Genomic DNA, 20,613 nt, shown 5'->3' with positions numbered 1-20,613 from the left:
CTAGCCGCAGAGCCGCTAGCCCGCTGCTGAAAGAACCAATGTTTCCTGGACCACTGCTCTTGCTTGGATGGCCAAAGTGAACCAAACTCACACGAGGTTGTGAGTTTGGTTCTATCACTCATTGATAGAACCGGTACTGACCCCTTGTGGTAAGACGTGGAACACAGATTTCACCACATCCCCCTTTCTCTGAAGCGTAAAAACTAAACAACAAGTGTGCTAACAGGTGCTGACAGGTTTGGCAGAGGACAAACAGGGAAAGCTAACTGGTTTATTTGGAAAGTTTTGTGATGCAGTTACACTGTGTTTTTAAACACATGGAGCCAAACCAGCTGACAGCTTTGCTAGGGTCCGGGACAACGCAGTCTTTTTGGGACCCCCCTCTACACCTGCCGCCACCACACCATTCCACACACACACACACACACACACACACACACACACACACACACACACACACACACACACCACAAAAAGTCAACTTAAGTGTATACTTCATGCCCTGGAATTTAGTGCACTAGTTGATCTTTTCTTCATAAAAGAACAGCAAGCACTGCAGCCAAAATATGGCCTTTTTTGACCTGCTGTATATTAGCCAGTCCCTAAGCTTGATGTATCATGAAACTGTTGACCTTTTGGGTTTTGTGATTTTTATTTTCTTATTACAATTAAAAATAATAATAATAATAATGTTCATAGTGTTTTTTTTCCTAATCCACCTCTTATATCTTTCAATCCTTATGTAATTTTGTCTGTGTTGTGTGCACCTGCCTGTTGCTTTAATCCTATAATTTTCCCCGTTGTGGGATAAATAAAGGATTAGCTAATGTTATGTTATCTTAAATAACATTTTTAATTGGATATATGTACTGGGTTCTTTCAAGGTCTTAATTACATTTTCTCTGTGGGCTCCAGTAACATATGATAGATAATATCTACTTTGAAAGTTAACATGAACTGCTGCTGAAGATGACCACTCTTATCTACCTGGATGTTCTCTGGATGACTAAAACACCTCAGTCAGTGACGTCAGTCTGTGGGTCTGGTCTGTCAGGGCAATGAGAGAAGTTTCGTCTTACTCTCTCCGTTTCTGTTGCTCGACGTTTTCTTGCTCATGGAAGATTAACTTAGGAAATTACCAAAGACAACTATATCCAAATTTCATCACTTTGCTGTTTTGCTTAGTTGTTTATTTTCTTCTCTTTTTAGTATTGTGTTCAAGTAGTATTAGTATTAAACAGAATAATTGCTGTAACAGAAAATTATTGGTTCCATAAATTAAATCATGGTCGTCTGTGGTTTTTATCAATGATTGAATCGTCTCAAATCTCAGCAAATCCTCTCTTTTAAGTTAACAACACAAAGATACATAAGAGATCTTTTTCCTTTGCTTGTGTTTGATGATTAGTGATTCCAGTCGCAATTATATATTAAGGTTACTTTCATTTCCTGGTGGCTGATCTGACTCGGATTCACAACTGGTTAAACATCCATGTTTTATGGTAAATAAGGTTAATCATTTTAATTAAGGAACCCAATTGCTGGTTATAACCCTTAATCACAACCATTTGGAAACATTATTCATTATTGCTTACCTTTGACAAGAATAACATATTATTAATTATAATATCCAACTATAATTATTAATGAAATTCATAATCGAGTAGGTTAAATTGCAACAGTCGCAACTTGTCACTTAAGACTTAATAGAACCATTTTAAATTGAGTAATAAACCTCAGAAATGTCTCTCTAGACAATTCAAAGGAGAACAATTTAAAAAAGCTATTCATAAAACATATGATGAATCTGGAGAGCAGATATGCAAGAAATTAATCATGTTTTCAAACAATTTTACTCAAATTGTACACCTCCAACTGCAAGGTAAATGTACATGATTTTTTCCGGTATTCTACCAATATCTCTTTGCCTTAAAATAAAGAACGATGACGTTCCCTTAGTGTTAGAGCTACCGCACCCTGTCGGCAGTGAAACACCTTTGGGAGACCCAGCTCTTTTCCCCTAGGGCGAACCCCACTTGTACGTTTGAGTGTTTTTAATATACGACACACGAAACATAAATCTATACTTTAACTGGTTTAATCCAGAAAAGTCAGAGAAATGTTTACAGACACATCAGCGCTGACGAGCTCTTGATCAGACATGACGCAGGGAAAAGGAATGTAGCAAAAGCCCCGACTCCCATTAGCATTATAGAAAAGTCTAGGTACACGTCAATGCAAGGGCTGTACACTTTCTCACATACCGTCAGTAAAATAATGTCTCACCACTGGGGTGAAATCTGATAGCCTTGTGCCACAGCCTTCTGTCCCAGACTATCTAAGTGAGCATGCCGCTCAAGGATAACTGACGTTCCACTCATACATCTCATTTCTAACAGATCCCCCTTATGATGTGCCTAAATGACACATCACCTGACTAGATCTGGGTGGACTTGTGGAAGGTCTGCATCCAGGCTGTTCCTCTTTTAGAAAAATCAAACACTCAACCCTGTTACCCCATACAAAACCTATTATCAGGAGGCTCCATCCAGCTAGCACGTGGATTCCGTCCCTCCCTCCTCCATGGACGGAAATGCCATCTCTCCAGTAGCTTCCTGGCTAGTGTAGTGTTGTATGACAAGCTAACTCTAATTATCCTATATATGTGTGATTAAGAAAGGCAGAGGAAAAACATTACTCCTAAGCACAGCAGAAATTTCTGTCGAAGCTCCATGTGAATCAGTCAGTGTAGACCATAAAGGTTGTTCTCTTCATCCACCTCAGTTTCTTCCTTTGGCATCCAACCTGGCAGGGTCACCTTCTTGAAAAGGAATGATTATCATACAATAAACAGTGTAACATTCAGGCATTGTCATGAATCAGAAACAGAGGACCCTGAATTCAGCCAGACAAGAAGAGGTTGAAATAAAAAGGTGATTTATTAACAGAGCAAAAACAGGCATAAAACCAAAAAGGGCACCAAGCCAAAAAGCAAGGAGGCAGTGACCAAAAAACTAACAGTCCACAGCCAACAACCTAAAATAAACTGGTCTGAAGTCAGGCTGGTCTAATAACACAAATGAGCAGAACAGGTCAAATAATCCAGGCAAAAACAGGACAGGATCAGGTTGGGTTTCAGGCAGACAGGCAAAACCGAAAACAGGCAGGATCTGACTTACCCCAGGGAGGAAAAATACACAATGATCGGGCAGAGTGCAAGGGGCAGAGGCAGATATAAGTAGGAGAGTGAGCAGGTGAACAGAATTAAACTAATTACCAGACTAGGTGGAGCTGATCAGGGAAGTGGCTGGAGGTGGAACTGAACTGACTGAATAACTGGCATGTGAAAACAGGTTAAACTAAAACAGTCCTAGAACACAAAATAAATGACAAGACCCAACCTAAGATGGAACCAAGACTGAAACAGGACACAAGCTAAAATAGAAAACAAGAACCCAAAAACAGAAACTGAACTAAGGCAGGAACTCAAACTATGACAGGCATGGCCTAATATCAGGGCACTTAATTAAAATGTTTTGCCACTACGTTAACTACATTAATCATTCTAAATTATTCCCATCTAATCAAATACATCTAGTACAATACCAAAAATAAGCAAGGTGATTTACATTTGAATGTTAATAACTGAAGACATTGAAATTAAATCCTTCATATAAGGAGCTCATATCATCATTGTATTGAGCCAGAACCTCTTGCTCGAAATGTGTTTGACCCTCTTGTAGCTCTACTAATAACAACTCTGTGACTAAGACAAAAGAAGATCTTGCGGGTATTATAATAAGCTTGATTGATTTTAGATATAAAACATATAGGCTACAAAAGAAAATACAATTAACGTGCTTCATAATAATCAGTTATCAAATGTGCCGTAACCATTTTAATAATTTACATAGCACTTTATTTTCTGTGTTTTCATTATTATTGATTTGCCAAAATTACATTTTATTTGTTATTGATTTAATCGTTAAATTGTGAAAATCATAAACTCATTGCAAAAGATATTTTGAGGGATGGTGATTCTCCTCTTAGATAAGACATTATAAGATGGATTACAGCCTCCCCCTCATCGGCTCCATCCCACATCGGAGCTGATGCCTGTATCATTGTCATTTGATAGGCGAGAGGGACTCCCCATCCTCTTGCTGCTTGGGATCCCACCGCATTGTCAACACACCTAAGGAATAGTGGCCAGAGGCACGGCACACAACAACAAGCACAAACAGCAAACATGGCAATAACAATGATAGAAGAGGAGAATATACTTACGAAGTTGCTTCCCTATTTGCCAAACCACTTTTCAACGACATTGGTAAATTTATCATCAATTACATAATTGGATTTTAATTCATTTGACAAAGGTTGCAATCCATTTATGGCCTTTGACAGGGATCCCTCAGGAGCTGTATTATTTTGGATAAAGGAACAAAAAAGCATCTCCAATAATACTACATGTTTCTCCTTTTGCTAGGACCACATCCAAAGCCAGCCATGTCATCTTGGTATTAGCACAAACCTTAGCCAAATGCTCTTTGATTGTGCGATTAGTCCTCTCAACAAGTCCTCGATAGGCTGGATGATACATTGATCCAAACCCCCGGTAGAGCCCATAGTACTCCTCCACTTGTTTTACGGAGTCTTGACATGAAATGTGTTCCGTTATCTGAACGAATGCAGAGTGGAACACTGTAACGTGGGATCAGGTTATTCATCATGTCTCTCAGGCAGATTCTGTTTTGGTGGGGGTAGTTTGAACCCACTCGGTGAAAGTGTCAACACGAACAAGCAAATATCTACATCAGGGGTGTCAAACTCATTTTGTTTTAGGGGCCGCATTCAGCTTAATCTGATCTCAAGAGGGCCACACAAGTAAACTCATTGCAAGATTAAATAGAACTAATAAAAGTGGACTTGTTGATTTTTATATTGAATGAATTTCACTTTTACAAATACATTATGAATAACCTCAGAGTTTTTAAGAAAAGTGTATGCGATTTTAACAATACTTTTACTCAGTTAAATATTTATTTAATTGCATTATGCTTAATAACTGATCACAGTGATTACACAATGTTGCAAAACATTAATTCACTGTTTTTTAGAACTTAAAAACACTGTCCTGTATGACAAAATACATCAAACATAAAAATTTAAAAATAATTTTAAATCAATTTTCCACATTTGGGAAGCAATTTGAACATATTATCTGGCTTCACACATTTGAAATCTTAAGTGTTAGCTGTTTTAAACAGACATTTGATTAAGTACATTTGTCACCGTTCTTGTTGATGCATAAAATGTGTACATATAGAAAAGCTTGCATACAAAACATGTATTGCATGTATGAGAAATATTTTACTCAACAAAACTCTTTTGTAGTAAATCTGTAACTGACTATCACTGACTTTAACAGAAGAAATTCAGCAAATATTCAAAGCTGTAATTTTTTATAGTGCAACATTGACAGCAACATGCCATAGAATTTAGTTTTACTCAGTATTTGCCCCTGAAACTTGGAATCTTTTAGCCTGCACAAGTCCATTAATATCAGGCATCATGTCCTGAGCAGCAGCCAGTTTCAGAGTCTCGTTTAAGTGCTTATGTGTGAGCTTTGAGCGCAGCTTTGTTTTATTTATATTCATTAGTGAGAACATCTGCTCACAAGGGTAGGAAGTCCCAAACATGGACAACATTTTTGCGGCCAGTGCTGTCAATTTAGGATATCCTGGTAGGAGACATTTGTAAAATGTGTCCAAGCTAACTGATGCAAATTTGTTCTTTAATTCCACGTCACACTGCAAATCAATGATTTCAAGTTGTATATCAACAGGCACATCAGAAGTTCTGACTGTGAATGGTGAGCGAAAAACTGTATTCTGTCTCAAGTTCGCTAAATACCTGAAATCATTTCTCAAACTCACTCAGCAACCTTGAAATTGTATCTTTGTACTGTTTCACATCACAGTTAATGCTTGCTGCGCACATATCTCTTAGACAGGGAAAATGAGCGGGGTCCCCGCTTGCCATTTGCGTCTCCCATAATGTCAGCTTTAATTTGAATGCACATATGCTGTCATAATACTGTGTTACAATTTTTTTTGCGTCCTTGCAACATTTTGTTCAAATTATTCAAGTGTCCTGTGATATCAAGCATAAATGCAAGGTCCTGCAGCAATAGCGGGCATTGTAATTCCTGAACAGGTTTACCTTTTTTCTCCATGAACTGTCCAATTTCCCCACTTAGATCAAAGAAGCGCTTTAGCACAGCAACTCTGCTTAAACTCTAACTCTTGGACTGAATGTATTTTAACGCAGATGCATTCAAATAGTCACCAGAGTAAAGAAATGTATATTATATGTGAATTATGTGCGCCGTTTGGAAGTAATTTAGATAAAACTTGATGGATAAGCGAAAGAGCCCGGACATTCCTCAATCGGGCTGCTCCGGAATGTGACGTCTGTTGTGCAATTATACACCGTTTAAAGTTATTTAATGTTTCATAAATAACTCTCTGTCTGTTAAGTATTGTCTGGTGATGATCAGCTCTTAAGCTGATATCAAGACAATGGTTGAAAGGGATGAATTCGAGCACTAGGGATCTTTTAACAGCAAAACCTGAATACACATAGAATAAAAGGAGTGACAACTCCTTTTCAAGTTCAAGAATTTAAAGGTATACTATGCAACCGGGGTTGATTTTCCAGCGAGGCTCCCCCCAGAGGGCGAAAGTAAAAGTTCACTGTCGTAAAGATGCTCAGCTGTTTCCCATACATTTATCCGACTGTCGTTGGGGGAAGGGGGTTCTGATTTCTGTGGTTTCGTACCTCGAGCACTGAATTAGTACATTTCAAAGAATTGAAAATGGTCTAAACAACCTTATACATGCATCAGAAATATTTGAAATAGTATGGTAGATAATCAGACTATTCTAGTCTGCCATAGTATGACTAGACACAAAAGCGTTTGAGGCTCAGGACTGAGCTATTATATGTAGGCTAAACTTGTTATTGACAACAGCTCTGTGATAATATTGCAGGAATCAGCTTCAACATCAGCTTCGTCTGAGTTATCTGTTCAAGCTATAGGCGGAAGGGGTAGGGGTGCAAAGCCCAAAACCAGGCAGAGAACATCAAAGTGGAGGGGTGCAAGACTGGACTCAACTGAACAGAAGAGGTTACAGGACCTCCAAGACAGGCGCAAGGCTGAAATAAAGGTGTGTAATAACACTGATACCAATTAGATTTTAGATATTCTTAGTGTCACATAATAAAACTAATTGTTGCGTTGTAGGACAAACTTTATTCCCTGGACCCTATCCAGAAGGACAGAATTCTGGATGGAATGGTGCAACGGTCACCAGGAATGATGATTGACGTCATGCATTTCCTGGACGTTCCAGAGAGCCCTGTCCTTGTCCCGGACCCAGCTGGTCTACACTGGTGCATCTGTGGCAACTGCAGAGAAATGGACACAGAGCTGGAGAGAAAGTGCTGTCGGCAGTCACCACAGGACTGTGTCAGTAGAATGGGCCATATGGACTATTATATTTTGAATGAGGGTGTGTTGGGGCTGGCTCGTGCTGCATGGAACGACATCTTTGCCCTGGAGGATAACCCTGAACCTGGGGTAGACCAGCGGCAGTTCAGGCATACGGCTTACCGTCAGTTTGTCCTGTGGCAGCACGGACGCCTGGGTGTGGGCAACAGGGTTGTGATACCCAGCTGTTGTGTGTGTTGCATCAGGGACAAATTCCCTGACCCAAGGGGCCAGTACACTGGTTTTAGGGTGCAGCGCTTGTTGTAAAGTTTTCAACTAATTGTACATAGTTCTATTCTACTTTTTACATTTTTGCTTTATTGACATACCAGCACAACACACATTGTGTTCAAAGTTTATTTACAAATAAAGATCTGTACATGTTTCACCACAAGAGAAAAGTGCCTCCTAACTTCCTATTTACAGAATTCAAATACTTTGGATCGTAAACATCCATCTGCTCAGTCTTCTAGGTCCTCTGTGTCTCTGTGGCCCAAGTCCCCACGGGACACATGTATGCTTACAAGTTCAGCTGTAGGTGGTGGCTGTTCCGGTGCGAGCAAACCAAGGCGCCTTGGGTCAGCAGGCCTCAAAGTCTGCTTGTGGGGAAGGCCTTTGACACTTCCCAGCCTCCTTGCCAGAATTGCCCTCTGAAGGTCAGGAATGTAGCTGTACTGCTTCTTTTCCTTCATGGTGTAGACACTCCAGCTCTTTGACTTCTTGTTGTATGAGCGTCTGTAGCTAGAAAGTAATAAACAGAGCCATGTGTTGAAATCAATATAGCCAAATTTGTTTACCATGCAAGACATTCACAACAGAAACATTACAGTAGAAACATACATTTTTTGACCATCCCGGTTGCATGCAGGAAGGCGGCAATTGTGCTTGTTGTAGTCAATGGCAGCCAGTAGTGTCCTTGTCTTGTAGACAAATGGTGTGTAGGCGTGCCGCTTTGATGAGTACATGAGGAGGTGATTTTGGAATGACTCCAAATCAGATGTGGTCCTATAAAGGTGGGACAGGAATGTGTGATGAGAATAACACACCAACATGAAATGACTAAACATACCCAAATTAGAGACTACGATGAAATAATACCAACAACTCGTTCTATGCAATTAATGACTAGATGCTTACCTGAAGTTCAAGAACTTTTTTACCAGGACCAACCATCACTTGTCGAGCACAACTCCAGCCAATGCCTTGTGAGCAGCAGAACCTGTAATGATAACCTTACAATTCACATATACACAGATTTGGACAAGGAGTTCAACTTCTGCATTCATTTACTGAAAATACCTGGTTTGATCCATGGCTTCTCCTGGCTGCCTTCCTCCAGTGGCTCGTGCTGACAGCACCCAGTTGCCCAAGAGTGTTCGTCCCGTACGTGGTGTAGCACGCCAACCCACATCATCTGCAAAAAAAAAGGAAAATTACATACAGTGCATACAGAGCCAAGCAATCTCTGCCAGCGTAAGGAGGAGACCTGGTCAAAATATATACATTTTCACTTGACATACCTTGAACTGCTCCTCAGTTACAGCATGCTTACTGCAGTACCAAAAGTGATTAACAATGTCCTTGATCCAGGCTTCAATATCTGTTTGATTTTTTACAGTCCCAACCTGGCACACAAGAGTAACACATACATCATCAATATTCAGCGCCAAACTAACCCTTCCAACCTAATATCCCAACCTAATATCAAGTGGACAACATGTGTCTATTACAAATGGTACAAATAGTTTGAATCATACCCGTCGAAGCTTCTTGCTTAGACTTTTAGCTGCATGCCATATATCCAGTGAGTGTTGGATCCCCCATGCTTTGTATTTACCACACTCTGGATCTGTAAAAAAATATATATATGTTGAACTACATCCCAACCCAAAACACTACATACAATTTCAACCGACTTCAAATAATACAGGAAAAACAACTCACTCAACAATGCACTGATCTGTGGGTAGGCATCAGTGACAACTTCCTTGATAGCAAGCTCTGGAAGGAGAGCTTCCATTGTACAAATAAAGCACTCCTTCTCCATGATGACTGAGTTCCTATTGGTTTCTCGCTTATCAACAGAGACGATGTGGAAAATGTCTCTGGAGTCTTGCTCTATGGTGGTGTATGTGCAAAACTGTGCACAATGACCTGCAACAACAGCACTGATGTCAGCATACATGTGTGCATTTTTATAAACACAGTTTGCACATGTCAAGCATGTTTGTAACTACACAAATGAATAGCATCAGAAAAAGGGTGGTCCAACCTACTGGTCGGTCAGGACACAATGGCTAGACATTGAGAGATGAACTGCATGGGCTGTGCACAGAATAAGGTCTAATGTGATGCTAATTGAGTAGTTTCAGAACCTCAAACAACTGTTACTAAAAAAATGTGAGATACACACCATTCATACAAGAGGGTTTACTTCAGACAGCTTCACAAATTAGACATAGTAGGCAATCCTTATAATTAGTGATGGGTCCGGCAACACCGATGCGTCGGCGCATGTGTCGAGCTCATAGAGCAAAACCCGTGTCGATGTTCGTATCTACACGGGAAAGTCACGTGACCGATACAGTAACTGTTTCGAACTGACTGACGCACCAAACTGTTTCTGTTCCCTCTAAGCTGCACGCTTGTGCATTCGCGCACAGCAGCGCGCACAGCAGCGCGCACAGAAAAGCTATGCTGCGCAGTACATAAAATCCAAGCTGAACTGTAAACAAAATAATGGTTAATAATGGTTAATTTTTAACTATTTTGCAACTCTGGTGTGATGGTGTACCACAGTCTCGCTCTGTGAGCGCCAGGTGCTGATCGGAGCGCACCACTGATGGATGGGTTGGGCGGGTTGCGCTGTGCTCTTTGTTATGAGCGTCGTTTCAGAAAAAACGGCTGATCTACCCTTAGTAGAAAGCTGATACTCTGAGTAGTTCTTTCTCCCTTTGTCATACTCAGCATTTACGATTTCAGAACAGATTGAAAGGACATGGCAGCAAAGAATTTGTAAAAAAATAAAATAAAATAGCAAGTCCACTAGCATCCTCGTTCACAACATGTTTACTTAGAGGTTATTATATTATGATACAAGTTCACATTATTTATTGACTATATCTAAAAAGAATCAAATATACGTTTAATTTAATTGAAAATATAAAATAATAAAATGCAAAATACAATGATTTAAATTGTGTATACTTGGTCATCAAATCAGTGTCTGTCAACCAGGTTGCCTGTAGGGATTTTTAGGGTCCAGCAGGTGTCAGTATTCAGTGACACAGTATCGGCACAGTATCAATACAATGTGTCGAAACGCTTCATGATGCCTCATCGACCCATCACTAATTATTATGAATCTAAATACAGGCCATAAGACAACATAACATGACGATCAACAAAAGTCACTTGAACTTACCAGGGGAGTCCATTCTGCCATCACCTGTTGAAAACAAACATTACAGGTATTAGATACTCAGATTCCAGAGTAAATCCTTCCATGAAAACCGGTGAAAGAATTCTATGTGTAATAGAAGTTGGCCTCACCTAGGACAACAACGCGGTCCTTTTGTCGAAGACTTTCCAAGACTTCTGCCATGGTTTTGTCCAGGTACTCTTGCACTGGCTCGATGCAGTAGGCATCTTGTATCCTGAAGAAAGTTGACTCTGAGACCATCCCCATCGCCATAAACTTGCACAGCAATGCTACTTTCCTGTAGTTGTTGCCAGACAGGAGAATGTTGGCAGACAGCATGAAGTCACCACCCTGCATACCAAACCTCAGGGTCGGCTGAGAATTCCACTTCCACAAGGAGTGTCTGAAGGGGCATAACTGATGTAAAGAAAGTAGCATCACATAAAAATAAAAAATTGACATTTACAAAATCAACACATGCAAATTCACACAAGTACATAACTTTTCTACCAGCAGACTTGTAAGAGTCTTCACATATTCACTGGCTACCATGTCCCCATGTGTGAAATGGGGCTAGGGACTCAAAAGAAGTGTGTGTGGGGTGGGGTGAAGTGTCATCTACTATCTTACCCATTCCAAAATTACTCCAGTCCCCCGAGGTTTCAAAGTCACTTGAAATGGTGGGGAACCCGGGCATGCTACCCCAAGCGTCTGTCAACATAACTGCACTGTTGCTGTGGCAGTCGCAAGTGCCTGGCCAGTTAGAAGATTGTCATTGAAGGTAATGTTTGCAGTTTTGCCAACCAGGTAATCTTCAGACGATACTCTGTGTGGATCTGTGGTGGATTCAGAGTCTTGGCCAGGAGGATCCGGTGTATCGAAATCATACACTACTTCATCCACACTTATATTAGCCAGCTTATTTGTTTCACCCCCAACCATTCTGAAGAAAGAGTAATAATGAGTGGACATTGGTCAAGGTGTTGTGTTTGACAAATGCCTAAGCATATTGATAAATTCACCCAGAAAATAATAAATTCACAACACAAATATACCGTAGGTAAAGAGAAGGGACAAAATCCTCATCTGAGTTGTCTCCATCTTCCAAGCCCATTTCACTTGGATCGGCCTAAAAGGTCATCCATCTCAATGCTGTTCAGGAACCACATGAAAATTATTTTTGATGGGAGAAAAGACACTGACAGAAAATTAAACCACTACTAAACAACATCGCAGGTCATTGGTGTCTTCTTTGTCTAGAGAGTCTGGGCAGTGTTCTTCAGCAATGCTCAGAGAGTGCATGTTGCAGTCAGGATAAATAAGGCCAAACAAATTAAATCACTGGTCACCTAAAAAGTTCTAAATAGACAATCACAGACTCATAGCAGTGAATTGTAGCCTACCTTGATTCCAAATCTCCTACTTCTCCCCCTGCAGACAGTGGCTGGACACCCGGTTCAGCAACAATGCTGAGGAATCAAACAGCCCATAAGAACTGGTACAAATAAGAAATTTGCACAAATAATAAAGCAATGGATAGAAAACCTACAGATTACGATCTGATTCCTCAGCGGTACTGGACACTGGTGGCTCTGGAGGTCGAGGGTGTGCCTTGCTTGGCGTTGATGTGACTTGCCATCGCTTATAACTTCAACAAAGAGAAAGAAATGTTCATATACAAAGTCATAATACAAACAATGACACTTTTTTGTTCGGGGACTCATTTGGATAAAGGAAGAGGGACCATGCATTCCGTGGTTGAAAATAAATCACAGTCAGACAAAAAACGCTTCTAGGATCGTCAGTAAACGCTAGTTATATTATTAATTGGCTTCTCCAAATTGTCCTTAGGTGTGAATGGTTGTTTGTCCTGTTTGTCTCTCTGTGTTGCCCTGCGGGAGACTGGCGACCTGTCCAGGGTGTACCCCGCCTCGCGCCCAGTGGATGCTGGAGATAGGCACCAGTAACCCCCGCGACCCCATGAGGGATTAAGCGGTTTGGAAAATGGATGGATGGATCTACAGACAACAGCACTTATCTACATTGGAGCAAAACTATATACAGACAAGTGAGAGCAAAGTTGCTAATAACAGCATTTAAAAATGATATAATACAAACCGCAATCTGGGGGGAAAAAAATCAACAAAAATAACTGTTGAAGTCGCTTGCTTCCCCGAGTACGTTGAGTCATGTGCAGGACTTAGTCTAAGAGTGCAACAAAAACTTAGCCAAGGAAACAGAATTGAAGTTTCACCTTTGCAAAGGGAGAGAAGTTGCACCAACCGACACCTGCGAGCAACAACTCTGTCCTCTTCCTTGTGCAGGCTCTTTTTATTAACTTCAAAGGGGAGGGTCTCACAAAGTTACATGAGCGAATGACACACCGTTTCATGAGCAAATGACACACCTTAACAATACTTCTACCCTATATGGGGTTGCTTCTTTGGCTGCCTTGTTCTGGTTCTTCAGGTCATTGCTTGCAGGCTGCTACACTACACTGGTTCTTCCGGTCATGGCCTGCAAGCTGCTGACCACCACCCCGATCCTTGTGCTACCAACAAAAGGTTGAGCAAGACAGAAACCCATCTTGCAAATTCCAAGAATTCCAAATTCTCTTACCAACAGGCCCGGTTTTAAAGCTTTCTGCCAGGTATCTGGCAAAAGCATATTAAAGCATATAAACACATTTTAAACCTTCATAAAAGTGTAAGAAACGGATCAAAGTTAATACATTCCACAATCCCCCCTTTTGAACTCTTTTAAGAGTTCACCCATAAACTATTGCTGTAGAAAACCCTGAATTTGCTGGTTTGTTATGACACATTTGGTAAATACTTATTTGTCTTGTAACGGCAATAAGCAGTAAAAGAAAAAACACACATTTTCCCAAAAACAGTAATACTTCAAATTAAATCTTATACATGATGTCATCTGGAATGGGAGAGGGAATCAACCACCCCGGTGTGAGGGAAGCTCCCAACACCTCCGCCTCTTCCTCTGCCTTGAGTTGAGTCGATTGTTCTAGCTTCTTTCTTCAGCTCTGAGGGTGGACTACCTCAGAGCTTTCACCTCCTCCCGGGGATTATTCTGCCTCTAGTGGGATAGTAAGTGTGGAAGTTGTATTTCCCTCTCCTTGTGTGTTCCTCAGGTCCTCCTGGACCGGAGCCAAAGAGCGTTAAGGTGCCTCTGCAGCTGCGCACTGACTCCAATGATACCAGGTGTCGCCTTTGCCTTTAAGCCTGACTGCATGTGATGTTCTTTCCACGACTTGGTATGGACCGGTACACCTTGGTTCTGACCACTTTCTTTTGATGACTTTGAGGAGCACCCACTCTGGTTCTGCACTGGTTTTGCTGATCTCCCCTTCTACCACGTTTGGGACCTGTTTGAAAGCTGAAACAAGACTGTGGAGAGCACTGTAATACCCACGACGGGACATTGATGTTTCATTCATTGGTTGGCATGGTAACTTAGTGTGGGGTCCTGGAAAAGGTCTTCATGTGGTGTCAGTCCCATCTCTGAATTACAGAACTTCTGACTGACATTAATGCTAATGGTAAAGCGTCAACCCAATCCATTTTTGTCCGTGCACAAATTTTTGCCAATTTGGTTTTGAGCGTTTGATTCATTCTTTCCACTTTTCCCTGTGACTGAGGGTGATAAACTGTGCCGAAAGAGTGTTTCAGCCCCAACACGCGTTCAACTTCCTGTAGCTCTTGATTTTTGAAATGTGTGCCATTGTCTGATCTTATTTTCATGGGAAAACCATGTCTTGGAATTTAATGATTGATTAAACATTTACCACCGTTTTGCTGTCTTCCTTCCGGGTTGGCCATGCTTCTGGCCATCCAGTGAATGCATCCACACACACCAGTAGATACATGTATCCCTTTGCTCTTTCCACAATGTCTGTGCAATCAATAATGATTTCTTTCCCTGCTACTGGTTCTACTGGAAACTTCCCTGGTTCTGGTTTCAATGTTGGCCTCACGTTGTATTGTCTGCACATTTCACAGGAGTTTATCCAGTGTTCAACCCTCTGTTTCAGGAAGGGGTGCCACCAATTTTCTAGATGTTTCATCATCTGGCCCACATCTACGTGTCCTACACCATGTGCTTCTTCCAGGGCAGATGTTGTTATGCCTGGAGGTAAAATGGGACGCCCGTCTGGACTTCTCCAAAGACCCTGTTGGTCCTTGCATCCTCCCCTAGCTTTCCACATTATTTTTTCCTCTGGGGATGCCCCCTTTTGTAATCTGATTGTCTCTTCCAGAGTGGGCTCTGGTTCCCTTTCAGGTTCTGCACAGACCACCATGAGCCTGAGTTGATATCCTGCACACTGTTTGGCTGCCTGGTCTGCTGCCTGGTTACCTCTGGCCACCTGAGTTTCACTGCTGTCATGACCTTTGCACTTTATGACTGTCACCTGTTCTGGGAGGAGCAGAGCTTCTGCTAGATCTTTCATTTCCTGTTCATGTTTTATGGGCTTCTTTCCTGCTGTTTTGAAACCTGTCCTCTTTCACTGTTTCATTTCCACATGCACTGCACCTGTAGCATAATCGGAGTCTGTGTAAATGTTCACTTTCTGCCCTTCTCCCAATCTCAGTGCTGCTGTTACTGCCAACACCTCTGCCCTCTGAGCTGACTGTGCCCCTGTCAGCCTTTCTGCCTGTCTAGTGACCCAAACTCCATTCTCTTCTTCCACCACCGCATATGCTGCCTTTAACCCCTCTGTGTCATGCCTAAAACAGCATCCATCTGTGTATAGATCTCTTGCACCCACAAGTGAGGTGCTTTGTAAGTCAGGTCTGATTTTTTCCTGCATTTCTATTCTTTCTGCGCACACATGAGGAGTTCCTGTGTTCATTCTTTCTGCCATGTTTATTCCTTGATGCGTGAAGGTGATGTTAGGTGCTTCCAGCACCTTGCTCAGCCTTTGCTGTCTTAATGGGGAGAGTGTAAATACCTGAGAGTTCACATATGCAACCACCCCATGTGATGTTAACACCCTGAGTGGGTGTCCCATCACCACATGAGCTGTTCTTAGCTACTCCTGCAGCATGTCTAGTGCACTCATGATGTCTTTTTTCCTTGTTGTCTAGCATCACGCTGACGTACATTAGCACAGTCCGTACTCCCCCCTTTTTTTGAAACAGCACACCATTTGCTGTGTGTGCTGTTACAGAAACATCCAGGTAAAATGGCGCTTGATAGTCTGGGTTTGCAAGGTGAGCTGCTGTTGCCAGTCTGTTTTTCAATTCTGTAAAAGCTGATTCAGCTTCTGGAGTCCATGTCAATGGAGCTTTGAGGTTTCTCATCCCCTGCTGTTCACCATAGCCCTAAAAGGTTCTGTGAGCTCTGTGTACCATGGGACATATGTTCTGCTATAACCTGTTAGACCAAGAAATGAAAGCATCTCCTTCACGGTCACTGGCTGTGGATGAGACAAGACTGAAGACTTATGCGCAGGAGACATGTTAGTCCCCTGTTGAGACACCACTCTGCCCAGAAACTCAACTTGTCTTCTGCACAATTGCAATTTGTTTTTGCTGACTTTAAAGCCCCTCTTTGCTAAATGTAAGAGAACTGCCCCAGTTGCCTCCAAACACTCATCCACTGAGGAGGCTGCAATGATTAGGTCATCTACATACTGAATCATAGTGGATGCTGGTGGTAATAGGGCAGTCTGCCAAAACTTCTTTCAGTACCTGGTTAAAAATACCAGGAGAAAGTGCAAATCCCTGTGGCAAACGTGTGTAACGATAACAAACACCTCTAAAGGTGAAAGAGAAAATGTCCCTACACTCTTCTGCTAATGGTAAACAGAAAAATGCGTTTGCTAAATCAATGCAGGTAAACCAGCAATGGTTAGGATTCAGATTAGTAAGTGCAACATAGGGGTTAGGTGCTGGTACAGTAGGAGTTACCAAAATGTTATTAATTGCCCTTAAATCATGTGCCATGTGCCATTTACCTGTACCGCATTTCTCAACAGGTAGGATAGGTGTGTTCCAGTCCTGTGAATGCAAGCACTCCAGCACTCCTGAATCCCAAAGACCCTGAATTGTGTCTGTGATGCCCTCCTCTGCTTGTGGTTTATGTGGATACTGATGCACCCACACAGGAGGGGTCTGGATTAGATCAAATGTTATTTGTGGACATGCAATGAGTCCCACATCCGTGGGTCCAGAAGCCCACAAAGTGGGGGGCACGTCCTCGATTAGTGCTGCCGCTAAAGGGTGATCTGTTTTTTCACACCCATGATGTCTTTTCAACTGCACATGTTCCAACCGACCTGTGTCGCTTGTCTGGCAGGAAATGCGGTATGTTTTGGTCAATGGTGAATGAGACACCTGTGGAATGTGGGTCTGCTGATAATCAGTTTGAGCCAGGGAGCGTTTTAGCACCTCTCCCAGTTCTTTGGCCTAATAGCCTGGATGCAATGCTAGTGAAACACGCGGTGCCCCGTCTGCACTCATTTGGAACCATGGGAACGGTTCCTCTGTAAGCAGCACCTGCGCTACAACGCCTTCTGGTGCTACATAAATGTTTTGGGAGGTGATGGTCCAATTTTCACCTTCTAACTCAAATGCAAAACAGTCTTGATACCATTCACAATTGTTGCGATCATAAAATAGAGTAACATGTGGGGGTCAGGGGGAGGAACATAAGGAGCCAAGGAGGTGATCCAGGGTTTTCACTGTTGGAAAACTGACAGGATGCCCAGATGTGCAGTTGTTTCAGGATGGAGGAGAACCCAGTAAATGTCCGCTAACTGCTCCTGCAAAGGACCAATCAGGTATTGTCCATGAGAAAATGTGCAGCCCAGTCCACATTGTAAGTGAGTTCCATCAGGCAGCAGGACCTGTAGGCCTTGAGGTCCGCACAAAATAGTTGCTCCCACCTTAATGAGAAGATCCCTTCCCAATAGGTTAACAGGTGTGTTGAGGGAAACCAGTAGACGGTGGTCAACCAGTTGATTGCCCAGCTGTATTTTTAGTGGCTTGGTAAATGGCAGAACTTGTTTCGCCCCCGAGAACCCGACGACTGTTGTGGTCTTTTTGGACACATGAGTTTGTGGAGCCTGTCTGATGGTTGAACATGTTGCTCCTGTGTCGACCAAAAATGGGACTTCAGTCCCTGATACAGTCACAGACAGAAGTGGTTCTGCCGTGGTGTCACTGTCTGCCCGGCTCAGTGGGGCGTGTCAATGTTGTTCATTCCAGCCGTTGGGATCCTCCCAAGCAGGCATCTGGAATGCAGGTCTGTAACCCCCTCGCTGTGGACCACCCCTGGCTCTGTTGGGGCATCCCCTTGGTCCACCTCTGAGCTGGGGGCTGTGATGATTACCATGCTTATAGGGGCAGTCTCTGGCCCAATGGCCTTGTTCCTCACAATAGTAGCAGATGTCGCCCCCTGGCGGTCCCCTTGGTGGTCCCCTCTGGAATCCCCTACCTCTAGATCTCCCTCGTCCCCCAAACCTCCCTCCAGAACTCTGAATTGGATGAGAAGCTGGGCCCCACTGTGGTGGGTTTACAGCTGCTGCTGGCCCTGCTGCAAAGGGAGGAACAGGTGCTGATTGGGGCACCGGACCTTCATACAGGATTTTGTTTGTTTGTTCTTTCTTCTTTTCTCCCGCCTTTTGTTTAGCTTCGGCCAATTGCATTTTAAGTAATTGAGTCTGTAAATCTTTCAACTGATCTTTCTCTTTTCTCTGAGTGTCTCCTACTTTAGTGAGATGATTAATTAAATGGCGTTCCCACACCACAGGGTCTGCACCCACCATGTCTGGATTATCATCCATGGCTGTTTTCACTGAGGGAGGTACTCCCTTCAGAACTGCATCCCTGTACCAGTCCCTCTGGGGCCCTGCCCTATCTGGGTTGGTCCCTGTGTGAGTTTGCCACTTGGCTTTGCAGCCCTCCAGATATTCTTTGGGATTTTTGCCAAAATCCCAATCAAATTGAGGAATGGTGTTACCCCTGGTTACTGGGTATATTTCTCTAAGGGCAAAACCAATTTCAGTAGAGTGTGGTGTAAACAGATCATCGTCAGGAAAGCCCATAATGCCTGCCACCTGCTCCCCCTCTCTGTTCACATGAGGTCTCATGCTTCTTCCTGCTATGGCCCTGTAATCACCCAGAGCCAGTGTATTACCTGCGGTTAGCGTCTCTAGAACCTGCAGCCATGGTGCTGCCCCGTCTACAATTGGTGGTAATTTATCACATAGTGCAGACAAATCTCCCAGGCTAAAAGGTTTATATTTATATCCCCTTCCTCCTGGCTGCTGTAGTAGGGGCATTTGGTAATTAATTTCTGTTCTGGGTCTTAAGTCATATCCGCATGGTGGTCGCTGCTCAGAACCCCCCATTTCTGGTGCAGTTATTCTGCAACCTATGTGCACCTTCTCATGCTCCTCAGGGAGGGATGGGGGTGAGGGAGACAGTATTGGTCTGTACTCTGTTGGAGTGCTGCTAGCAGCACTGCTGTGTCTACCCAAATCGGTCAGACAAATACTCATAGATTTCTGATTTATATCTGTTTTATTTTGATCTTCCAATTTTACATTATCTGGTACCCAAATCCCTGTTACTGACATTTTGACCGTTCCTTGAGTCACTGCAAGGAGACCCTGTGACTGCCTGTGTTGCTGTTCAGGAGCTGGGGGAGATATAGTGGAATGTGGCCTCTGAGGCCACTCCCTGCCTTTTCTGCCCTCAAACGGGTCTATCTCTACTCTGCTCCAGTCTGATGACTCATCAGAGGGAAAAGACACCCATGTTGATGAAGCTGGACATTGTGAGGGTTGGTCATAAGAAGATGGACATTGCGAGGACTGTAAAGATGACGTGTCCGAGGCAGGCGACTGCGCAGGGTCAGACACCACCACTTATCCCCGTGATACACTTAAGACTGGGTACAAACTGTTACCTACTGGTCTGGGCGCTGTTGACTGAGACGGAGGCGGGGGAGCATAGGGTGGAGTTTTTTCTGTACAAACTCTTGTCTTTTCTTTCTTATTTTCTGACATTAAATGTCTTGCACTCTGCCACCAAATCCCCATCTGACACCATTCTGTCTGTTTTTTACCTGCCTCTTCTTTCACATATCTCCATTTCCCTTTCGACATCCAACCACTTTCCTTGCTCTTTCTCTCAGCCAACTCTTTCTCCTTTTTGCATTCCCTAGCTTTATCCCAAAAATACTTACCCAAATTTCCGCACCACTGGTCGTCCTTTCCATCTCTCTCCAATTCTTTCACCACCTGTGTTTGCACTTTCTTTCCGATCTTTTCTCCTTCCTTTCTACCCTAAGCTGTTTCAATCACCTGCTGCAATACCACCAACTGTTCTGCTGCTGATTTCCACAAAATATCGGGTCCCCACCCATCATCATGAGTCTCCCTATCAAATTCACCCTCCATTATGAAATCTGTAAATATTGTTCACTTATAATATATCACTACACAATAGTATGTTGCCTGAAAACCTGCAATGAGAATCGCTCTTATTGTAAGTTCTGCTTTTAATCAAGCTGAATGTTACAACCTCATATATTACTATTAAAATGTATTTTAATGTCAGAATTAATTTGAAAATGATAACTTAAGATGCTTTGTGGGGACATCAAGAAAACA

The 20,613-nt window shown here is 42.6% G+C and overlaps 1 protein-coding gene and 1 pseudogene across 1 annotated transcript; both read right to left on the bottom strand.

Moving 5' to 3' along the window:
- Nucleotides 1-7,896: 7,896 nt before the first annotated feature.
- On the bottom strand, nucleotides 7,897-11,668 carry LOC118556520. Its single transcript, XM_036145941.1, has 10 exons — nucleotides 11,607-11,668; nucleotides 11,108-11,393; nucleotides 10,980-11,003; nucleotides 9,500-9,709; nucleotides 9,313-9,404; nucleotides 9,076-9,180; nucleotides 8,855-8,969; nucleotides 8,693-8,774; nucleotides 8,396-8,560; nucleotides 7,897-8,296 (listed from the first exon to the last, which is right to left on the bottom strand). The coding sequence occupies exons 2-8, from the start codon at nucleotides 11,331-11,333 to the stop codon at nucleotides 8,728-8,730; spliced, it is 819 nt and encodes a 272-aa protein (XP_036001834.1). The 5' UTR covers nucleotides 11,334-11,393; nucleotides 11,607-11,668; the 3' UTR covers nucleotides 7,897-8,296; nucleotides 8,396-8,560; nucleotides 8,693-8,727.
- Nucleotides 11,669-13,369: 1,701 nt separating this feature from the next.
- Nucleotides 13,370-18,329, bottom strand: LOC118565131 (annotated as a pseudogene).
- Between the last annotated feature and the right edge of the window lie 2,284 nt (nucleotides 18,330-20,613).

The sequence above is a fragment of the Fundulus heteroclitus genome, chromosome 13 (assembly GCF_011125445.2).
Source record: "Fundulus heteroclitus isolate FHET01 chromosome 13, MU-UCD_Fhet_4.1, whole genome shotgun sequence".
In the NCBI taxonomy this organism is placed as follows: Eukaryota; Metazoa; Chordata; class Actinopteri; order Cyprinodontiformes; family Fundulidae; genus Fundulus; species Fundulus heteroclitus.
Note: the sequence above shows the minus strand (reverse complement) of the source record. Positions and strands in the feature narration are given on the sequence as shown.

Excerpts from the sequence above, each read along its gene's own strand:
- LOC118556520 (XM_036145941.1), bottom strand. The coding sequence starts at position 11,333 with ATGCAGGGTGGTGACTTCATGCTGTCTGCCAACATTCTCCTGTCTGGC. Across the intron at positions 9,710-10,979 it reads TGGCAGAATGGACTCCCCTG|GTCATTGTGCACAGTTTTGC; the intron begins GTAAGTTCAAGT and ends CTGTTGTTGCAG. Across the intron at positions 9,405-9,499 it reads ACAGATCAGTGCATTGTTGA|ATCCAGAGTGTGGTAAATAC; the intron begins GTGAGTTGTTTT and ends ATTTTTTTACAG.